The sequence below is a fragment of the Serinus canaria genome, chromosome 6 (assembly GCF_022539315.1).
Source record: "Serinus canaria isolate serCan28SL12 chromosome 6, serCan2020, whole genome shotgun sequence".
Classification (NCBI taxonomy): domain Eukaryota; kingdom Metazoa; phylum Chordata; class Aves; order Passeriformes; family Fringillidae; genus Serinus; species Serinus canaria.
This window is the reverse complement of record NC_066320.1, coordinates 17422841-17444877: the sequence shown is the minus strand read 5'-3', so window position 1 is coordinate 17444877 and position 22037 is coordinate 17422841. Positions and strand designations below refer to the sequence as shown.

Below are 22037 nucleotides of genomic sequence, written 5' to 3'. Positions count from 1 at the left end.
TGCTAGGGAAGATCATCCATTTCTTTGTTTTGATTAAAGTTTCAAGTTTATGTGACACTCTGTAACTTGTTTCAGCTAGCAGCATTGAGGTGCACATGGTATACCCTGAACTGAACCATTTCTTTAGTGTTGATACCGGGGGCTAGAACTTGTGAATCAAGATGTTCCAGGATACTTCCTTTTCCAGATTGTTAGGTAAACCCATAGGATCCAACCCTTCTGAGCTTAAAATATATGAGGATTTTGAATGCCCCTGCTCTGATCCTTCTTCCATCCTGAAACCTCATACCCCTCCCTCCCCATCCTGTGGCTGCATTACGTACTTGACATAAGTAGTTGATCCCATGTTATCAAATCTAATCAATAATGATTTCTCTGTCTAAATATTAAATTTTCAGTCTTTTGAAGTAGTACCATGATGAAAATACATCATTTTTGTCAGCTGTAGGAAGCAGCTGTCCACAGCTCTAAAACTGAGATTGTCACTGTGCAGGCGGTGATGGGCAGGGCTAAGTGTGTTACCTGGGTGTTCGTGTGCAAGTGATTAGCAGTAAATCATCTTAACCTGTTATATGAGGATATTTGCATCACCACTAGTGGGTTTTAGAGTTAACATCTCAACTCCTGGCTCCTCAGATGTTCGAGTGTGTATCACTGCACTGGCTTCAAGTGTGTTGGGATATTTTTCTGCTGCACAGTGGGGGAAAGAAACTTGGAGGGGAGGAGCCCCTCCTTTTAAATTGCACTCTTGCAATTTAAAGCAGAATGGTGATGAGTTTGCAGAGTACATCAAGCCTCACATCTATATATTCAGTGTGAAATGTAGAGAGACTGCTGCTCTCCATAAGGACAAATGAGTAAAGCAAAGCAATGCAGATTCTGAGAAGTGACCCCTGTGTGCAGTAGGAGAGTGATGAAGATGCTGACAGTCCTTATCAGTGAGGCTGCTGGTGTGAAGTGTTTAGCTGGTGGTGTTGATGGATCAAAGCAGTTTGAGCACACAGTGTGCAAATGTCTCCTGCTGTCTGTGCTACTCCACTGGGAAAGGAGCTGTCTGAGCCCCTGTGACACTCTCACCTGCAGGGCCTTTTGTGAACAAAGAGAAGCTTTTAGGGCTTAATCTAGATGCCACTGGAGAAAAGTAAAACTGTTATTTAGTCGGGGGGGGGTGGGGTGGTGGTTTTTGTTGTTTAGCTGTTGTTTTTGGGGGGGGGTTGGACTTTGTTGTGGGGTTCTATTTTTTCACAGAATTTTTTTTTTTTTATTACTTGGCTACATGTTTTTCCTGTGAAGATGATGATCTCAGAGTAAGAAATCAAGGGAAAGATATCAGATGACAGAGAGGTTGCAATTACTTTTCAGCGAAGCAAAAAATTTATTTTGTGTTATCCCAAGACAGCAAACTGTCGTGCAAATGTTTACTTAACTTTTGATTGCTTTTGCCTGAGCTTTTCTTCTGTTGTAGATCAGCTTTTAGATAAGAAATATATTTATTAGTAAAGACATTGAAATATTTTCTTCAAAATGTAGTATCTTGAGAGGTTTTAATTTAGACCAAACCCATTTGCACAGAATTAAAAAACTGTTCTGATCTCCTTGAAATATGCTTTCATTTCTTTCTCTGTTCTGTTGTGAAGATGCTTCTGTGAATAAAGGTGCTTAAACAACTTTAGGTGTACCAGTCTGAAGCTGAATGTACATTACACTCTCTTTACTGGTCAAGGGTGAAAATAGATGTCCTGTGATGAGCACATCTGCCCTAGCAGACGTTGCCAGTTCAATATCCATTACCTGTCTTTACATGATGGTGTTGTCAGTGTGGGCTACAGGGTGTGTTATGGTAGCAGATGTGCAGCTCCATTAGTCTAAGCTGATGGTGTACTGGAATGATGCTTCAGCCTTCTACCCCTTTGGCACCACTGGAAAAGCTCCCAGTATAAATCTAGCCCTGGAGCTCAGTGAACAGGCCTAAAGCTCTCAGCTGTGGCTCTGCTGGAAACAAGTGGGGTAAGATCTGTCAGCCGAGGATAAATCGGGCTGTGCTGACATCGTTATTGCTGACTGAGAATTTGGCCAAGTGTCATGGCTGTATTTATTTCTCCTGCTGTACCTTGAAATACAGGCAGTTTTTGCTGCATTAAATAGGTCTATTTTCTGGCTGGGATAAAAACTGTTGTAATTGTCAGTTCTCAAGAGAAAGTGTTTTCCTGCTGTCATCTCTGGTAGAGGCAAAGGGAAAATAGAAACCTCAAAGTCAAGTTGCTGCCCTGAGGAGGTGTCATCCAAAAAGAAGAAATCCTGGCCTGTGCAGGTCCCAGGAAAGCAGTGGTGTAACCCTTAAAGAAGATGCATTCTTGTTCAGGAGTCTTACGGGACCCTGCGCTGTCTCTGTTTCCTCATATTTGTGCATGAAAGAGAAGTTGTGTCTCGGTCTCTGCCCAGTGGAGGGATGTGAAAATAGAAATACTGAAATATAGTGCCTTGATTCTTCTGCCTGACTGTAGCACAGAATTCAGATCCTGTTCAAAGCCAGTGACTTGCCAAGGCAGATGTTAAATGCTTGAATGAGTTTAATAAGATGATTAGGACTCTGTTTATCAGTTTGGCTTGCTTAGAGCAGTGCTCCAAACATCCAGGGAAACAGGAAGAAATTGTAATTAAAGGCAGCTTTGAAATTCAGTATGTGACTGATTTGCATTTTACTACTTTATTCCTCTTTCCCTTTCCCTGTAAAAGCCTGGGGAGGTTTGCATGGTGACTGGCATTGCTGTGGTACATTATCTATGCTTGAGGGACTGTGGAGGGGCAATTGTTTAATGAGGATGAAAATCAGAGCTTACTCTGAAGAGAAAAAAACCTCTTCCCTTAGCTGGTACCCGGGGCCTTTCCTTGTCTCAGCTGCACATGTGGGGCAGAGTTGTGGTGCTCTGGCTGTGCTGGAGAATCCTGCAAGAGACTGTGGGGGCTTGTCTGGGGCTTCTGACCAGCAGCTCTGCTTTGTCTCAGTTTCCATTGCTCTGATCAGGATGGAAAGTACATGTGTCTGTGCTAAACTTCTTGCTAGTAGGACTAGGAAGAAAATTACATCTATTTCCTGTGCTGGGGCTGTAAGCAAAGACTCCTTCCCCACTCTCACAACACTTACAGGTTTTGTGATTTATTCTGTTGTGTTTACTTACTTTTCATAAAAGCCATGCTTTGTGCCCAGTTGAAGCAGTAAAAATGTGTTACTGATCAGTTTATTGTATCAGTGTCTCTTAACTAACCATTTTGTATTGTTCTACTTTGTAAGTGCTGTAGACACTTTTGTCCTCATCCCGAGTACCTGAATAATTTAATTTACTTCATTTCCAAAATGAATTAAGAAAAATGTGACAAGGCTCTGGGATTTCCTGTTAAGGGTACATAGGCCTGAAGTTATATGCTGCCTCATTGTGTATGTGTTTTCCCTTGAAAACCCTTATTCTAAATACTATGATTATGTAAAACTTGCAGCTTTCATCAATAAAGAACAATCTCCTAATGCTTATGGATTTAAAATAAAGATACGAAATAGGATCAGCCAAGGCTCATAAACTACAAGAAGGATAATAATGAAAAATTCCCATTGGCTGGAAGCCCATCTCCTGATTTTTGTGGGCTGACCTGATATTTATGAATGCCTGGAGTGGTAATGATTCAGTGGCAATGTGTTCAGGCTGGCTGACCAACGAAAGTCACTGTTACTTTAAAAACATGTCATTCAAAAATCAGTTTAGATCGCTTCCAGAAGGCATTTCTGTCTCTGGACTTTGCACTACACTGTAATCTTCTGAACCAGGTGGGTTTTAATCACATCACATCTATCCATGCAGCGGGGAAACTGCATACAGCATGTCTTCCCCTACCATTGCCTGTCCTGTTAAACTAGGAAAAAAAAAAAAAAGGAGAAAAGTAGGGCAAACTCCCTGCCTTTATGCAGGGAAAGTCCCATCAACTTCAGTGGGAGACTTGGCTCAGGAAGAAGTACAGGAGCCAGGCCAAAGTTTTCATTCTGGTATTTCTATTCCATGTTTGTAGATTAATGCCCCATAGCTTTGCAGAAGTGGCCTATGAAATGCTTTCAACTCAGTGGATTTCTGCCATTTAATTCCTGAAACTTCCAGTTGTTGTGTTTTAAAAAATCTATTCCCCATTGGAACATGTTTGCCTGAATGTGACATTAGGAACACAGCCAGCAGTGCTCGAATATACATTGGCATAAATGAAACCCCATCCTTGCTAAGGGACAGATAAGAATGAAGGGTCTCAGTGTTCTCAGATGAATCCTACTCAGCTCATCAGTGGGTGCCTTGATTTAATGAAGCCACAGTATGTTAATGTTAACACTGCAGAAAAAGCTGAAAAGTTACAGGCAGCCATGCTAACTAGCTACAAGCATTTAAAAGCCTGGGCATGAGTTCCTACTTGGCTATTCTGGCCATAATTAATGATGACAAGTATGTTGGAAAAATAATTATTTTGCTTGCTTTTAAAGACAATTACTTTGCTTGAGGCGAATGAGGGGGTGGGATTTATGTGGCTGTAATAAGCATATGTAGATGGCATCTTCCAAGAAGAATATTATAGCCACAGGATCTTTTTAATTGACCTGAGATTCCTTTGTTCTGCAGATACAATTTATGTATGTGGTCACAGACTAAAATGACCCTACTTGTTCTAGGGCAGGCTTGGTTCTAAACTGCTGAAAGGAAAAAAAAACCCTGCTTTTATCAGCCCAATCAGCAACAGATAGAAATCTCCCCTGGTCACTTTGTAGGGGGGAGAATTTTTTTTAAATTGGTACCCTGAGTGCATGCTCTTTTCATCTGATAAAATAGGAGTTGGGTGAATGGAAGCAGTCTGAGGTATTATTGCAGTCATCTGGTATCACTCCTGTGTCTGGGCTTGCAAAGCAGAGCAGCTTTTGCCTGGCACACTGTGTTGCCATCCTCTGACAGCCACCTGCCTGCTGGTTTACCCTGCTGGGCTGCAGAGCCTTGGTCCCTTTCCATCCTGGACACGGTGCTGGAGCCAGGAAGGGAGCACCTGCTTCTCCACCAGCTGCCACTCCAGAGCAGGCAGGTGTTACTGCATGGTGGTGGAGGGCAGCTCCTCACTCCTGCCCACCCCTCACTGGCACTGGGGCACCGTGAGAGCCACACAGCCTGGTCACAGAGTCTGTGATGAGATCTTGTGACAATAAGGTTGTGTCTTACTGCCCTTCTCTCTGAGATTCATGCTAACAGGGCCCAGGTGGGAAATAACCACAGAAAATCCCCCAAGGCTGCAATTCAGTGGAAAATTTCAACGTGTGCAAACAACTAATGACCTTTAATAGAAATGAGGAGTTTTCATGTTTGCTGCCAGTCATTTCAGTGCTCATCTAAGATGGTAAAATTTTCTTGGGCCTCTCTGTTCTTGGGAGAGAGAAGAGGAACCAAAAAGCTATGTGCTGCTCACTTACATATGGGAAAAATCTCCCTGTTGTTCCCTTTTTTAATCGTGTGGTGGTTATACAGAAGTCACAGTCCCTTTCTCCAGATCCCATCTGTAAGGTGGAGAAGATTATGTTGTCTTTCAGTAAAGTGTTTTGAAACCTGATACTGAAATGTGTTACAGAAAATGCAGTAATGAAGAGCTATGGGTGCTTTTCTCCACACTACTTAGCCTGCTGCCAATAGTAAAGGTTGTGCTCTGTGCACTCCCAAGTCAGTCTCTCTGAACTGGGATCTGAGGTTGGAGGAAGGAGGATAAGTAAAAGAGGAAAAACCCACTAATTGTATGTTAATGTGGTTTTATTACAATGACACATAGCAGAAAAAATTAGATTTCCTGCAGTCTAAGTTGTACCTAGCCCTTTCTAAAAGCATTACTAAAGAAAGAAGTCTTAACAGTGGATGAATGATAACATTAGATGGTTTGGGTCCAATTCATTCTATTCTATTCTTTTCTTGGTGTCTCCAGATTTTTGTCAGGATGGAAGTTTTTACCTGATTTCAGTCTGTTTGGAGAGCTGATTAAGGAAAGCTATGCCTGAGCAACAGAAGAGTACCAGAAGATAAAGAATAAACAGTTCTCTCATCATGAAGATACAAGGTCTTAGGGTTTCTCAAAGTAGGCGGTGGTGGTAGGAGGTGGGGAGGGATAGAGAGAGATCCTGTGTTTCAAGGCACTGGATGAGAGATACAAATGTTTGTTTACATGAGTTCAAAGTTCTCCCTGGAAATTGCAAGTCTAACAGGAGGGCAGCCTCTGTTTTTAGCTCCAAGGGCAGAGTGAGCTGGAAATGAGGCAGAATGTAGGGTACTGGAGTTAAAAGCACTAGGGGTTTGTGCAAGGTCATTAAGGGGCCAGGATCTTAGGCAGCTGGAGGGATTACTGCATTAGTCTGTATTTGACCTTGTGTTAAATTGGCAGAGAAGGGAGTTCCCTTGTGGTTGTGCTGTGGTTTTTACTGGTTGGGTTTTGTTTTTTTTTTTTTAATTTACTGAGTGCAAAAAGGCAGACTTAGTTCACCAGGAACTCCAGTCTCGTGTGACACTGCATGTGGGACATGTTTGCTGGCAAAGAGGAAGGTGGTTTTTTGAGGGATGTTTGGGCATGACATCTTTTCCCATGTACCACACAGTGATAGCACAAGGAAGTGTCATGAGGTTCAGGAATGAACTCAGAGTTTGTCCTGACTGTTTAACTTCTCCTTCCAAATAACTAGACTCTAGAGCAAATTTTTGTTTAGGGTCTGCTGGAAGGAATTAGGAGTGTTGGAAATTCACCCCCCCCCCCCAAATATTTTCCAGATATCCATGGAAAGATTTGTGAAGCTGTAAATTATGTTAAATCTGGGAGAATGTGTGAGGGACACAAGATCAGGCAGTGTTTCCAGATGAAATATGGTGTAGGTTGGGCCATCTCCAAGGCACAGCAGCAGCAAGTTGGGCCCCCATTCCAAGGTGCTATGTTGCTGTGGCAGTTGAGTAATGCAAAAGTTCTACCTGAAAAAATGCTTCCTCCTTTTATGATACTGTACATTCCCCAAGTCCATCCCACAGCCTGCAGTGGCTCACAGATGGCATTTGCCTGTGTCACTGACTCATAGGGACTCTTTTCTCATCTCTTTCCTTTCTACTGTTCCTCTCTGCTCCATAAATGCATGAGAACGAAATGGGATTTTACAATATCAGGTTAACCTGACCTTAGTTTGAGCTGCACTATGGAAGAATTATTTATACCTGAAAGCTTGTCAGCTGATTTCAAAACTATCTAATGAAAGGGCAGACAGTTGTTGAGTTGTTTGGTTCAGGTTTTTTGTATGATGGTACAGATACAAGAACAATAACATCCTATTGACTATCATGGCATTTATGAATTCCAAACTGTGGTGAAGTTTTTCAGATGGCTTGCTGAATGGATTTTTCCTTAGCATACAGCTTGTCTTTCCCAAAAAACTTAATATTTGTTTCTATGCTAACAACAAATGGTTCAAGAAAAGGCACAGCTAGGAGCTCCATATCTTGTGAAGTGCAGCCCTGGTTTTTACAGTCTTCATTATAGTGTTGTATATTCTTTTACCTTTTAACAGTAGTACTGGCTGCCTTTGGATCAGTTCCTTTGCCAAAAAGCTGACTTCAAATCCAGTTAGTGGGTTAATGGTTATAGGTTGCAAAACGTTTTCCCTTGCTGACAAGTAGCTGCTTTCTGGTATCTCAGTGCACTGATGACTTGGCAGTACCCCAAAAGCTGGAATCAGTAAAAGCCAAGCACTAAAGCACCACTGGCAGTATGGATTATTTGTATTTATGCCTTTTCCATAAATCCAGGAACCTTTAAAAGGGTGAATTCCATCTTTGGGTCATTTCACATACAAGGACTTGAAGCACAGAAACATTAGTATGCCCAAGACTGGGCAGTCAAATTTTCTGGCATTGTCCTTTATACTCCAAGGAATGAGGTGTTGCCTGCCCAACCAATATGCTGTGGTGGTTGAGTGAATTAGAGGTAGGTGACTAGAAGGAGGCAAACACTGATAAATGTCATTGCCTTTAAATGTGCTCTCCCAACTATATGGAATTCAAAAAGATATGAAGTCAATACCAAACTGCTTCAAACACTCCAGAGAGGCAGCAGAGGCAACAGAAATAAGATTGAATTTCAAAATCAGGATATCATGGTTGAATAAAAGCAAAATATTTTTAGGAGACCTAAAAGCAGCATGATGGACTAAGGGGAAATAAACAGCTATAATTATACAGGACAAAGCAATGGGGTTAAGCCCTGGTTCTTCTCTTATTACCCATGCCCCAAGAGTCTCAAAGATTCTAGTTGTGTTGTTTTGTTTAAATAAAAGCACTGTCACACTGTTGCCCCATTTCAAACACAGGGAAACTGAGGCATGGGGTAGTGGGATGAGTGTCTGGAATCTAAACATCCTGAAGAAAGTTTTCTTGTGCCTAAGTGGAAATAGGGAGATAACCAGAAGTGCCTAAGAAGGAACTGAAGAGATAACCCGGAGACATGACAGGAGATTTATAGTGCTACATTTTCTGCTCAGGACAAGGACTGGTTAATAGAATCAGGTGGTTTTTTTAATGTTATCCAAACCTGTTGTGGTTTTTTTTTCTTTTTTTTCATTTTCAACATATGTTGCTGTAGCAGCTGAGTAATGCAGAAGTTCTGCCTGAAAAAAATGCTTCCTCCTTATATGATACTGTACATATTGTCATGGAAATTGTCCTCATTTCCCCCGAGCACACTTTAAATAACTGGAACAGCAGTGCTAATGAGCAGAAAGATATCTGCAATCCCCACCGTGCAACTTGACATACTTTATCCCACTCTGAATTCCCTTTGCTCATCTCTGAGCATTTTAAAGATCTGGTATAATAATTTGCTTTCTCTCTTTGGTCTGTTCATTTTGCTCTTAGCACTTGATCATAAAAGGTCAGCTTTGGCTGAAACCTCAGTGTTGCAGCCATGCCGTTTTTTACTGCCAAATATCTTAAGAAAAGCAAGTGTCTCCGAAAGGGTAAGTCAAGATATCTTTGGTGTGTTTAGTGTTGTCTGTTTTGCTTTAAATCACAGTAAAGGATTTATTTTGAATTACCAAGCAGTGGAAATGGATCTATTCATGCTGCCTGTCGTTTAGCACTGGGGGTTTTGCTAGGCTGTGTGCAGTTTTGGTTCAAGATACAGTGTATGTTTTTATCTTGTGTTTTACATTCAGAAAAGACGACTAAGTGAGAAGATGTTTAACTCTTTAAACATGGAGCATGTGTTTTGCACAGGCATGCAGAACAAAACAGCAACAGACAATATGTGTGTTTGTTGTTACAGATAAGTTTAGGTAGGCAGCTGAGTGATGGTCCACTATTTTTTGTCTCTTTTGTGCAAAAGGAGCATTTTATTTTCAATCTAGGCTGAAATAATAAATTAAATTGTACTTAGTGAAGAAACAGCACATTTCCTCTTAGCATCTCTCCCGTGTAGGGGTACCTGAGTGCATGACTCCACAGAGATTTTTCAGCTTGCTGTTAAGAGGCTCACTTTGTGAATTGTTGTGGGGGGCTTTTCAGGAAATATTGATTTTTCTCCAGGTACATACAAAACTCTTCATGAGAGCAATCTGCCTCTAGCATTGTAGAGATTGAAAGTGTAGTAAAGTCCCAATACACACGTTGATTGTAAATTATTTCCTCCCTTTGCGTGTGTCTTCATTGTGCCATTTGTTGTTTAGCCAGCAGTCCAGATGTGGGGTTTGCATAAAGGTGAATGGCAGTGATTTCATGTGTCTGGGACATGCATTAGTTCCACAGGATCTGAGCAATCTGACTTACTCACCTGGCTAATTCTATATACATTACTTGGCAGTTATGAATGTTGGTGTTTATTTAATATGTGCATTTCTCTAATTCCTTTTTGAACATTATTTTTTTCTAAGGGATACATGCAAATGGGAATTGTATAGGTTTTCATCACTGGTGTACAGATGAGGCAAATGTTTTGGAAATAAAGAACACAAATTTGCATTACCTTTTTGTTTTCTTCTGGCTTTCTATTTTAAAATGGGATTGCACAAGAACTAGCAGTTGAGATGTGATAATTTAGTTAAGCTGACCTATAGATGCTGGCTCCAACTATTTGGTATTTTGTTGAGTGAAATGTGTACGCACGTAGGCAAATTCACACAATAATTCAGAAATTCCTAAGGATAGAATCATCTCAGTAAAGGTTTTGTTAGAAAGAAGGGAAAAGGTATTATAACCGGATTGTTAATTTGATTGTGAAAAATTCGTTTTTAGAGTTTGGTTGTACATATGTACATATAAATGCCACTTTACAAGGGGGCATAGGATGGTTTTTGCTCATCTCCTGGGGGAACCCAGCTGTCCAGTGCTTCGTTCCCTAATGGAATGGGCCACAGTAGCAATGTGTTTCTAGGCAGGGGCTGAGGAAAGATACCTGCCTTACCTCTGTCTGCATTGCAGGTGGTGCAGCCAGGAGAGGTAAAGCTGGGCTTTTGAGAGATGACTGAGGGATGTTCAGGGAGCAGCAGCCAGTTGTACTCTTAGTGAGTCACTACCAACAGGAAAATTGTCAGCCAACTGAACTGAGGGTGTTCCCTCTTGGAGCCTGTTTCTGCCAAAATCTATCTGATGTGTTAGATCCATCAAACTGTCCAGAACACCTCCTGAATCAGGCCTGCTGGCAGAGTAGAGACTCCTGATTCCTTCTGGTGCTCTCTCTGCTGTGTGCTATCTTTTCTCTTCTTGCTACCCAGACTCTCTGGGAAGGGCAGTGCTAAACCCGTGTGTGTCTGAGTGGGAAATGCTGAGGTAGCTGAGCCTCTCCGTGAGCTGTTCAGTGTCAGTCTGTCCCTAATCTTGCTTTGAAGAAGCTGGACTTCTGACAGCTTTTGAGCCACTTTCCAGTCACTTAAGGCAATCCCCTTTAATTCCCTTTCAGAAAGCACTTAATTTGCAGAGGGTTTTACTGTCATCTGAATGAGGACATCCTTCCCAGTGAGTAAATGTGGTTGTTCAAAGGCGCTAAATGAGCAGAGTGCCCTAGGCATAGCATCAAAAATGTGATTGCATAAGAACTGTAGTAGCCACAGGCTCCAGTGGTTCTGACCTTGCTGTTCTCTGTGTCTCTGAACAGGGAAGGAGCAAACCATCAGGAACACTGAGATTAGTGTAGGATCTGTGGTCTCTTTCCCACAGGTTCAGATGGCTTAGGGACAGAAGCCAGGCTAGGCTATGGACAAGTTCATGGCCAGAAATACTGGTTGAATGGGAAACAGAACTCCCAGGTAAATGTTCCTGATTCAGCCTTGAGAGGGAACTTGCCTAGATTAATACAAGAAGTGGTCAGCAGAGATGGGAACTGGAAGATGATTCTCCAAAGTCTTATAGCCTGAAATGCCAGGCAGTGCAGGATTTTGTGGCTTAGCCCTTTTATACCAGGTTGTAGCTGAAGCCTGTTTCTTTCCAAGTGAGATTTATTCTCACAATGCACCATTTTATCTCCACACTAGTATTCCAGGCCAGGCCACACTGTGTTTTGAATTAATTCTCTACTTGTTTTTGTGGAGGCTGCCAAGAGTTTCCAGACATGCCTGAAATGAAACACCCAAGCCAAAGAACGGTGTTCCCTCTTGCTGTGTATCCTTTGCTATGCAGGCTGTTGGGCCTGTGGAGAATTCCTGTAGGTCTCATTTGGTGACACAGCCTTACCCTACTCATACCCTCTGTTAAACATGCAGCAATGACAGATTCTGGATTCTAAAATTCCTTTGTTTTTTCCTATTATCAGTTTAACCTCAATCAAACTCCTATCAGTTCCATCCACACACACACCTTAAATAAGACATCAAAACAGTGAAACTATTTATTAACCTCTGCAGCCTGTTGTTAAAACCTTCCGTTTTCTCATGTCTTTTTCCAATATTTTTTTGTTTTCTTTGGCTATTTCCTGGCTCAATACTATTTAAAATTGGGCTATAAAATGTCATATAGTCACATTTGCCTCTGATCTGGCAAGTCACTGTCAATTTTTCACTTATGTCTTCATTTCTAGTGGGCAAAAAAGAAAGTTTCAGCTTCAGGAAAGCCTTTTCCACTTTAATTGAAAAGAATTTAATAATGAATGTTTTGTTGCCAAGTGGTCCTTACTTTTCTGCAGCTGTAGATTTACAGGACTTCAAAGCTGAAAGATTAAGGTGCAGTTTTAGTTTGTAGCCAGGCAAGCCAAACAACCTAAACTTCAAAGGAGGGGAGTGTTCTTTAATGTTGTGGGCTCACCCTTTGTGTTCAGCAAAAGGAACTGCTGGGGAAAATGCCATGTGCAGCAGACAAGTGATGTGGCTGCCACTCCTGGGAGGGGGTCAGCTGGCTGCTGCCTGAGAAGAGCAGCCCATGCCCAGCAACCTCAGGATATTTGATGGCTGACAGGTCATTTTTGCCTGATGTCGACCTACAAGACTTTCAGCTTTGCTTTTAGTATTCTTAAAGCTTCTGTCTCTGGGTGGTCCAAGGCTGGTCATGCTAATGGCAGGATTTGAGCCTGAGCTCTGTTACCTCTTCTGCTTCATTTTGTCTGTGCCTGATTCTTTCCTCCTCTGATGTGCTCACAGAGTGGATGGTTTTATACACATTATGAAATTTGAGGGCTATCCTGGCAAAAGGAAGCATTCACTCCACACAACACTATGATTTGTGGGGAATGAGGTAGAGGATAGTAAATGAGGATGCTCTGCATCTGTGGCAGTCATGCTGAAAAGGGGCCACTGTGAGTTTGCTTTTCTGTTAGTATTTCATGCAGTTAGCTCAACTATTATATCTCCAGTTTGATATAGCAGTGTTAGTGGAGAGAAAAAAGGAGCTTAGACAGATCCATCGTTAGATGCACCTGGAAATTGTGGTGGTGTGTGACTTTTCTTTCAACTATGAAGCCCAAGCAATGTGACCCTAACCCTTTGTGTTTTATTAAACTCTTTATTGCACTTACCTGGTGGATTCTCCAGCTCAGAAAGTAGAACAAAAGCCTCATGATGAGGCAGAAAATGGCCTGGATAATTCTTACTTCTTAACTGGTGTGTTATTTACTAGGACTGTTTCCTTGACTAGGAATCAGTCTTAAAAATCCCAACAAATAAATTCATTCCAGAGGTTTGGGATGCAGCAAGGTGCAAGCATGCAATGGTGATACCCTGAGGTGGTATCTGAGATTAAAGCAAGGTGCTTGGGTGTAGAGGATGAGTCCACAGTCCTGACTGTACACTTGACTGTTTTGAGTTGTTGGAGCCCCCAGGAAATGGTGTGCTGGACTCCATGGGCTGGGAGATATGAAAGGAGCTGGCAGGACACCACAGAGACATGTCTGTTGTTCAGTAAATGACTTGCAAAGCCATGTGGCTCTGGTGCCAATCTCCCTCATCAGTATTGAAATCTGAGTGGAATTGGGGCTTTATCCAATCAGTATCTAGGCTTTTGTGGGATCTGGGCCACTGTCTCCACAGGGCTCTGGGATTCAGCAGCCAGAGAGGCTAGTGCTGCCAAGAATTGTGGTGCTCTAGAGGCAGAGCTGGCCAGCCCTGTGCTGCTCTCAGTGACCCATGTGCACGCTGCTGACAGAGCAGTGACTGCAGCTCACCAGTTAAAACTCTCCAGAGAGAGGACGTGCCAGGCAACCTCTGGAGCTGCTGAGCGAAGCAGCAGCTTTGTGAGACACAGTACACTCCTAATTTCCTATGTGGCTTTCCCATTTTGAGAGCAGTGCTTTGGTGAGAAAATGGCCTCCTTTCCTCTCCCAACCTGTGCTGGGAGGACAAGCTTCACGCTGTTCAGCTTTTTTCCTTTCATTCCTTGCTTTCTAGGGCTGGCACTGCCTTTGCAGTTCCACACAACCAACCCTCTAAACAGTATTCCTTGCTTTGTGAGAATCCATGTTTGATTGATCTGGGTGCCTGGGTGTGGTAGTTGTGTTTTTCATTCTGACTCTGCTAGCTGATAGCCAGTGTCATACTGGAAATCATTGAGTGTCTCTGTATCTCAGTTCTCCACTGGTATGTAGGACTTCCTCACTGTGGCATTCAAAGGATTCTTTTGGGGGCTTTTTGTTAAATACAGAGAAGGCATCTCTCCACTGATGCACAATATAACCTGGGAAAGTAGTTCCAGTGTCTGTGCCTGTTCTCCCAGAACACTTATTCTATGTAAAAAGCATATTCCAACAATGGAGAATAACTTTTTTAGCTACTTTATTTGTTAATAGGTATAGCATACACTGACATCATCACTTCTGTTTTCATGTACTTATGATTGGTTTGCAGTTACTGTTGTGTTTCTGGTCCATATTTGAAAAAGGCCATCCCAGCTGTGCTGGATGTTTTTAATTGGACAGAAGAGTAACAGAACTCGACTAGATGAAGTTCATCTTAGGATAAGGAGTATAAAGAGTTTTTTCTACTCTTGGCTTCCTGAGAATCAGCCTTCCTCATATTTAGACTCATAGACAGGAGTAGAATATCTACAAACAGGAGCATTTGAGCCTTACAAGTGCTTGAGTGTGCACTTAGAAATATGCTCCTTCATTATGGTCATTACGAGCATGTAATGCTTTCACAAGTAGGCATCCAGATCACCTAACTGGTGACCTTAAATTAAACAAGGCAAGAGAATTACAACGTCTCTGGAAGGCTGGAGAAGCTGTGTCTGTTTGACAAGTGCTTGCAGATTTGCTTTGGAGACCAGGGATTGAGTTTTCATTTAGAGATAACTGGCAGAGACCAGACTTTGAAGACAACAGTTTACTGCTGTCTTGGGCTTCTGTTTTCACAGTATGAACCATTTAAATAAAGAACGTGATACAGTGGAACCTTCTGTGTCTTTAATGCTAGAGCACTGAAACTGGCTGCAGTCACAAGCCATACAAGTTTATAGCCCTGTTATTTTTCCCTATGTTTTAGATTTATATCCCCTTCTAGGGACTTTAAAACTTATCTGACTGTTCTTAATTAAAAAAATGTAGAAGGGAAGAGTAGGGGGCACTTGCTGCGCTCCCCTCATTTCTTCTATTGCCTGACTTGGGTGCTGATAAATCATGAAGCCATCAGTAATTTTTTTTCCCAGCCTTGCAGACCATTAGCCCAAATGGTTCTTCGATTTCTGAACCATGTCCTCCCAGCCCCCTGTGTACCACAGCTTCATTGTAGATACATAATTCATTATTTGGAAAGCTGCTGTTTTAATGTAATATTAAACAGGCAGCAGCTCAGCAGGTGTCCCCAAGGTAAGGAGGGCTGCATGCTGCTGACAGCAGCTGCTGCCTTTAGGCTTATCAAGATTTCTTTGTTTTGAAAGGGAAGCTGGAAGGCTTTTTAATACATGCCCTGTCATTGGCTGAGCAGATCCTGGTCTCTGGCTGTTATTATGCCTTTGACTACAAAGACAAATTCTTATAACACATTCTGCCTGCAATGGCTGCATACAGCTCTGTGCCCTGGAGAAAGGAGCAGGGTGAGGAGAGAGAGGAGGCTCACAAGGCAGATATGTGTTTCCTCCTTGCATTTTTCTTCGTGGACCAGCCAGGCTCAGTGAATCTGTGCAACAGCCCAACTTATGTCAGCATTTTCAAAATGGGCTTTCTGCTTCTATAAGCATAAAAATAAACAAATCTATTGCCTATAGAGGCCATTCCAAATGGTGAGGGTGATATTCTGCTGGTCTCGTGAAAGTTCTAGTTCTCTGTGGCCTAAATCTGTGTAATTAGATTTAATTTATGTCGTTCATACCACTGGCAGAATCAGCTCAAATATCAATGCTGGCATTTCCATTTAAGTACTACACCACAACAAGCATTGAGCAAGGCTCAATTCTTTGGGATAAGAACTCAGCTTCTGTATTTAAACAGCATAAAATACTGATGGCTGGGTTTCCCCAGAATATGTGGGTCTTAAAATGGCCACATGTAAACTGCATGTGCAGTGTTTCTTGCTCTGGAGATAACTGGGGTGTAGTTACAGAGTCTGGCTGCCCAGTGTGGTCATCCATGCAGCAAATGTGCTCTCACACCAGAAGGTTGCTCTATTACACTTGGTTGCTGTACACACCTGTGTTAGCCTTCAGGACTTTTGGGGCAGGCTCCTGCGAGTTGCGATGTCTGCTGAGCATTTGCTTCCTTGCTGTGCTCCTTCGTGGAAATTCTTTTAGTTTCCCTTGTCAATAAAGAGCTTTTTGCACTGCCCAGCCTGGAGTCCTTTAGCCATTGAGTTGTGTTCTGAGTGACAAGCCTGTACTTCCCACCTTCTCCCAAGGAGCGTTGCTGTGACAGTGGGGAATGCTGTGGGCTACAGGAATGCTCAGAAGATTTATTGGTCACTCAGTGCTTAGCCAGATACAGGCTAAGGAGGAGGTGCTGCTGTAAAACTGTTAGTCTGTGCAAACTGTAACAAGGCTACAGACTTGGATCAGAATATCCCTGAGCTCCTTACTTTGGATGTGGATCAGCAGTACTTCCATCTGCATTGTCTCATCATTAGTATTGGCAAGGGTTTCCTCAAACTTGTCAACATTTTGCCAAAGGCCTACAGTATATATGCTTTGGCATTTCAGTCCTTTTTCTGTGTTAATGTGACAAATAGCTTCGTTTTTTATAAAAACAAAGTCTGCAACTGTTAAGTCCTTAATGATAGTCCATTAATTTACTGCTGCCAAAACTGTGCTTGTAAAGCTTCAGTTACTTCACTAAAGAAGATAATAATGTTTGTAATTGGTTGGCTTGAATTTCTGCAGTACTCTGTATTCAGTCTACAGAGAATCACAGTCTTTACAGGCTCAGCTAGAAGCTCTGGCATCTGCAGCCTAGGCTTTACCAGTGGATGTCTTCCTCTCCATTCTCTTTATTTCAAGGTTCAGAGCATTGGCTAAGATGGGAGACATGTAGTCTTAAAAATACAGTGAGGGTGTCTTTGGTTTCATAGTGTATTAAGTGCAGGAGAAATCAAAAATAGGCATATGAGGGGCAAGTGGAGGGAGAATGTGGTTGTAGAGAGATGTATTCAGAAGGCATAACTACTTCATTCCTGTCATTGAGCAGACCTGGAAAATGTGAGCATAACAGTTCAGAAAGAGTGCAGAAGTTGGATATTATCTCTCCAATATGAAATTATTAAAGAAAAATAGATAAGAATTCACTATTCTGATGTTATGGTAAGTAATTTCGTGTCAGAACATAAAATTTTTGTCAACTTTTGTTTTTGGTGTCAAAGATTTAAAGGAATTTATGAGAATTAGAAAATTACTTGTGGTTGCATGGTAATGCATAAGAATTATCCAGTCATTTTCATTCAGATTTTTCAAAGCATGAAGTATCATCATCTTTGGTCAGGAAGGAATTTCCTCGCTTATAATAGCATGTAAACATAACCACAGTTGGAATGTATAATTTGATACATTCTTCAGAAGTGTTGAGCACTTGCTGCTTTGGAGAACCACGTGGAACCATATGGTCTGTTTTGCACTGTGCTACTATTTTCTGAGTCTTTCATACATATATTTGTAGTTTCCTTTTTGTACCCTCAAATTAAGTCGACTTAATTTAGGTGCCTGCTGCAATGTGCCTTGTCAGGACAGACACACAGCTCCTGCCAGGTGGCCTAAATTGTGAGTGTGTGGCTTCTGCTGGCCTGAGAAATAATTCATTTCCTCTCCTTTCGAATCAGAGGTTAGCAAAATGACTGTAGGCACATAGTCCAGGCAGTTCCACACCATCACCATAAAGGTCTGGGCTCATTGGAACTCTCCAGATCTGAAATTTGCTAAGGAAAGGCAGTAAGGGTTAGTTTTCTGGAGTGGAAGGAAGGAGGGTAAGGGAAAGCAGCTTACTGTTAGTGCAAGGCTGTCAGCAGAATTTCTGGGGGAAACAATGTCTTGCTCCCCCTTGTCATCCCCTCTTGCCATCACAAAGTCTTCTTCCATGAGGGGATGAAATTACTTCTTTCTCCCTTGCCCCCCCCCAGCACACCTGCAGAGAGGGGTAGAAGTTTTTTGTTTTTCTAACGTGGGCAGATAATGAAGTGAACAGCTCCCTGAGAGCTGGTGACATATCAGACAGATTCTAAAGGAAAGGTTTGCGAGTTCTGGAGCACAACTGTGTGTGAATGGAAGAAGATGAACTGCAGCTATGCCTAGGCTCCCAACACTTTCAGATTCTTTCCCATTGGGAGCTCTGGCAAGGAAAGCAGTATTAGCATTGGCGGAGGCAGCACTACGCCCTAAACTTGTCTGCTTTGTCAGTAGGTACTGCTGTAAGAGGCAGTGAAAGTGCCATTGCACAGTGAGAGCTCCACCTAAGAAGCCTCTGTTATGATGCAGGCTTTGAATGGAACATGCTCAATCCCCACAGTAACCTCCTATCAGGAGCTATTATTTGAGTCAAGAGCCAGAAGGGTTGAAAGCAGTCTAACACCTGAGGCATCTTTGGACGTGATTAGAATATTGGTGCTCTGGAATTCTCACTTGGGATGAAACCTGCAAGTCACCACAAAGGTGAAGTGGTGTCGTGCAGCTGCTAGAAACTGCTGCTGTAGTAGTTGTTGCTCATGTTCATTATTGCTGATTAGCTCCTCTTAGCAATCCTCCTTGCTGGCCTCCTAAGCTAGCTGTGACCATGTTGGAAAGTTTTCATCCCTTGCTGCTAGCTAGTAGAAGCTGATAACAAAGCAGTTAAAATACAGCTTGTGTTTAGGGATACTCTTTGGTGTTGGGAGCACATTTCACAAGCCTGAAACCCCTGTATTTGGGGAGGCAGTGTGATCATTGTTAATGTCTGTTCCTTTTATGGAGCAAAACAGTAGTGGGCAGAAGGGGGAGGGATTGGTGCCTGAGCTGTGCTGGTACAAGGGGGATGCTGTGTCCCTAGTGGCATGTTATGCTGGGCTCATCTGAACTCTAAATATTGGGCTGCTGCAGTAGAAGTGGCCTTTTCTCCACGGTGAAGTCACTTCAGTCCCTGAGCTGTACTTCATGGCCACAGTGAGCAGCACATCCCAGGCAGCATAGTAGTACTCTCTTCTCTAAAATTGCAAATAACTGAAAATAGAGAGACCTAAGAGCATGGGTGTACTAGTACCATAAATATGTTTTTAATGCCAGAAATAAAACTTAAAAATGTCAGAGCCTTTTTAATTGAAACTTTGAGAAGTTCAGACAAGGGCAGATAAAGCACATTAAGGAAAAAATCTGCTAAATTAGACTCAAGCATTACACAGCACTGAACTCATGTAAGCAGGTTTTACAAGCAGAAGTTCAAGGTGAAGCTTGTGTGCAAGTTACTTACTTTTTCTTGAAGAGTACTTGAAGTTATTTTTCTCCCTTCCTCTTACCTTGCCTCACTTTTTATTCTGCTTGCTGTGATTCCTGGAGTGTGACATCACTTAGCTAGCATTTGGCCTACCTGGAATATGGGCTCTGTTTATTTCCAAGCATTGCTTCATTTGAAGTGGTCGGTAGTCTTAAACAGTTCTTCACTTTAATTAATAGATAAAAATCTGGAGTAATAAGGTCACATGCACTATCAAGAAAGACATCTTCAGGTGGGAGAGTCCAGCTAACTAGACACAGGTCAAAGATTAAACTAAATCTTCATTGCTTTCATATACTTTCAGTAATCCTGCCCTTGAAACTGACAACTGACGCAGCCTTAGGTTTGTGAGGGATTTCTGTAGTCCGTGTACCAGTACAGAGAAGCTTTATTAGTGACTCTGTTCATGTTAAATCTTGTCAGATGTTTTTGCATAAGAAACCACAGCTCTGAGGTCTCATCTCTTTGTTGGTGCATTTTTAAAGCAGTTTAATGGTTTCTGAAACCATAGAAGGAATGGGAGGGGAGAAGAGATCACAGGGCTTTTGGATTGCTTAATAGATGACAGTGGCTTTAGAATGTTTTCCTGCTTTTACTTTATTCTCTGGGATGAAGTCTAAGATATGGTACCAAAAAACCATTTGCAGACATCTAAATCCTTTGCAGTGATTTTGATTTGGAAAATTTTATTAACTTCTACTTATAACTACCATGGAACTTGGCAAAATAAAAAGTGCTTAAGGAAATTAGACATTTATTAATTGACTGAGAAGTCAATGAGATTTTAGTGCATGCTTGTAAATCCTGCCCTAAGAAAATGTGAGCTGTGTCAGTTTGGGCTGAACTTCCTCATTACAATGAAAGGTATTTAAAATTTCCTTTTTCTCATTGACCAAATGAATGTTAAATGCTAAAATCCCCCTAAGCTCCTTCCAAACTGTGGAAAAGAAATACCTTTCACCTACAAAGGTGTCTGTTTCTTTAGAAAAGAATGTGATTATATTGTCCATTGGAACTGTGACACAGTGAACATATTTTGATTCAAAACTTGTTTCTTTCATTTGCACTCCACATGATACCAAATTCTTGTGCCTTGTTTTTTCTTAGTCTTGTATGCCTTTTAAAATACAATCATGCATCAGCTCCAAATCAACTTCCAACTCATGTATTCCTTATATAAATAGATGGGTGGGTGGGGATAGATGGACAGATACAAACAAAAAAAAAAAAAATCATAGCAAGCACACATCACTGTTAACTGTACTGTTTCATTCCTCACAAATCATACCCCTACTGGGAAAACCCCCATTTTCCTTGTTTTTATCTTACTCCTTGGCTACTTCAGATTTTGCCTGCTGTTTTTTCTATGTTTCAGGCAGCTTAAATGGCCCATTTCAAGAAGAGTTTCATATTCACAGAAATTTTCTTCTTTTATTAAATAATAATTCAGGAAAAAAATATTTTAAAAAGCAGAGAAGTTTAAACTGATGCTGGTTACAGGTTAACCCAGGGTTCAGCTGTAATAGACAGGCTCTGTCTCCAGCATTCAGCCTCTTGAAAACCTTTGGTTGGGATGGAAAGTGCTCAGGGTAGAGGTTCAACATTAGCTGTAATCAAAGATAAGAAGAGTGAAGAAATGGAATTAGGTTTCAAGTGTCTATTCCAGGCATTCTTAATGAACTTTTGCTTACTCATTGATATTTCTTTCATCTCTTGATCCAAAGATCAAGATTGGTTTTCTTTGGGTTTTTTTCCCTGCTGTGCGGAGAAGGATTCTCTCTAACAGAGCTGCCCTTATTCTTGTCAGAATTTATCTCCTCATTTTTCACCTTCTTTCATTATCAGGGTGACCTTTGAGCCCCAAATTCTGGTGCTCACCTTGGAGTCAATCATAAAGACCAGGTCAGGGAAGATGAATCATCGCAGTTGTTCTCAGCAGTGAGTGCTAGTTTCTGACCATTTGTCAAGACCTTTGTTGCTGCTTGTTTGCAGTCAGAGGCTTCCTGTCACTACCTGCTGCAGCACTGAGGGCAGACGTGTCAGCTGGACAGTGTTTTCCCCCAGCCACCCTTCCCCATCCCGCCCGGAGCTGCCGCTGGAATCCCTCCCTGGCAGCGCTGCAGCTGCTGTCCTCACCAAAGCCCTGCAGCCACCCAACAAACAGGGCAGTGTGCACACCTACACTAGCTGCTGTACTGGGTAACTTCTCATACAAGGACAGTACACAAGCACATCAGTAAGGGGAATGATGTAAGAAATGGGTGAAAGGCAAGCCAGAGGGAGGAGGTGGAAGTAAAAGAAGTTACCGAAGCAAAGAAAGAAACTGCCAGTCCTGTTCCTGCTGAATTTCTGCAACAAATTTCTTTTCCACACAGACAAAGGGGATCTAAGGCTTGGCTTCACAAGTGATTTTAAGAAGGTTAAGCTTAAGTGAAGGAGGTTCAAGGCAAACAAAAAAATTCAAGCTTTTCCTCATTGGGGAGAGCTGTACAAAGGCAGATGCAGCCTGTCTGTTGCAGGTTCTTTGAACAGGAACACAGGACAGGACAAGTAAATATAACAAAATGATCCCTTATGTTTTGTACCTTCCAGTCGAAGGATGGTCAAAAAAAAGAATGTTCAGTAAACAGGGCCTTGAAGAGTAGATGGTGACTCCTGCT

At 42.0% G+C, this 22037-nt stretch overlaps 1 protein-coding gene across 2 annotated transcripts in view; it reads left to right on the top strand.

The window, feature by feature from the left end:
* Positions 1–22037, top strand: part of ARHGAP22 (Rho GTPase activating protein 22) — an 83966-nt gene that overhangs the window by 24471 nt on the left and 37458 nt on the right. Inside the window, exon 1 of one of the 2 annotated variants that reach the window (XM_030241075.2) lies at positions 8948–9043. The exons of the other annotated variant lie outside the window; for it this stretch is intronic. Within the exon in view, the coding sequence (XP_030096935.2) occupies positions 8992–9043 (52 nt within the window). The 5' untranslated portion in view covers positions 8948–8991. Of the gene's footprint in view, positions 1–8947; positions 9044–22037 lie in introns of those variants that run through there. 2 annotated transcript variants of the gene reach the window in all.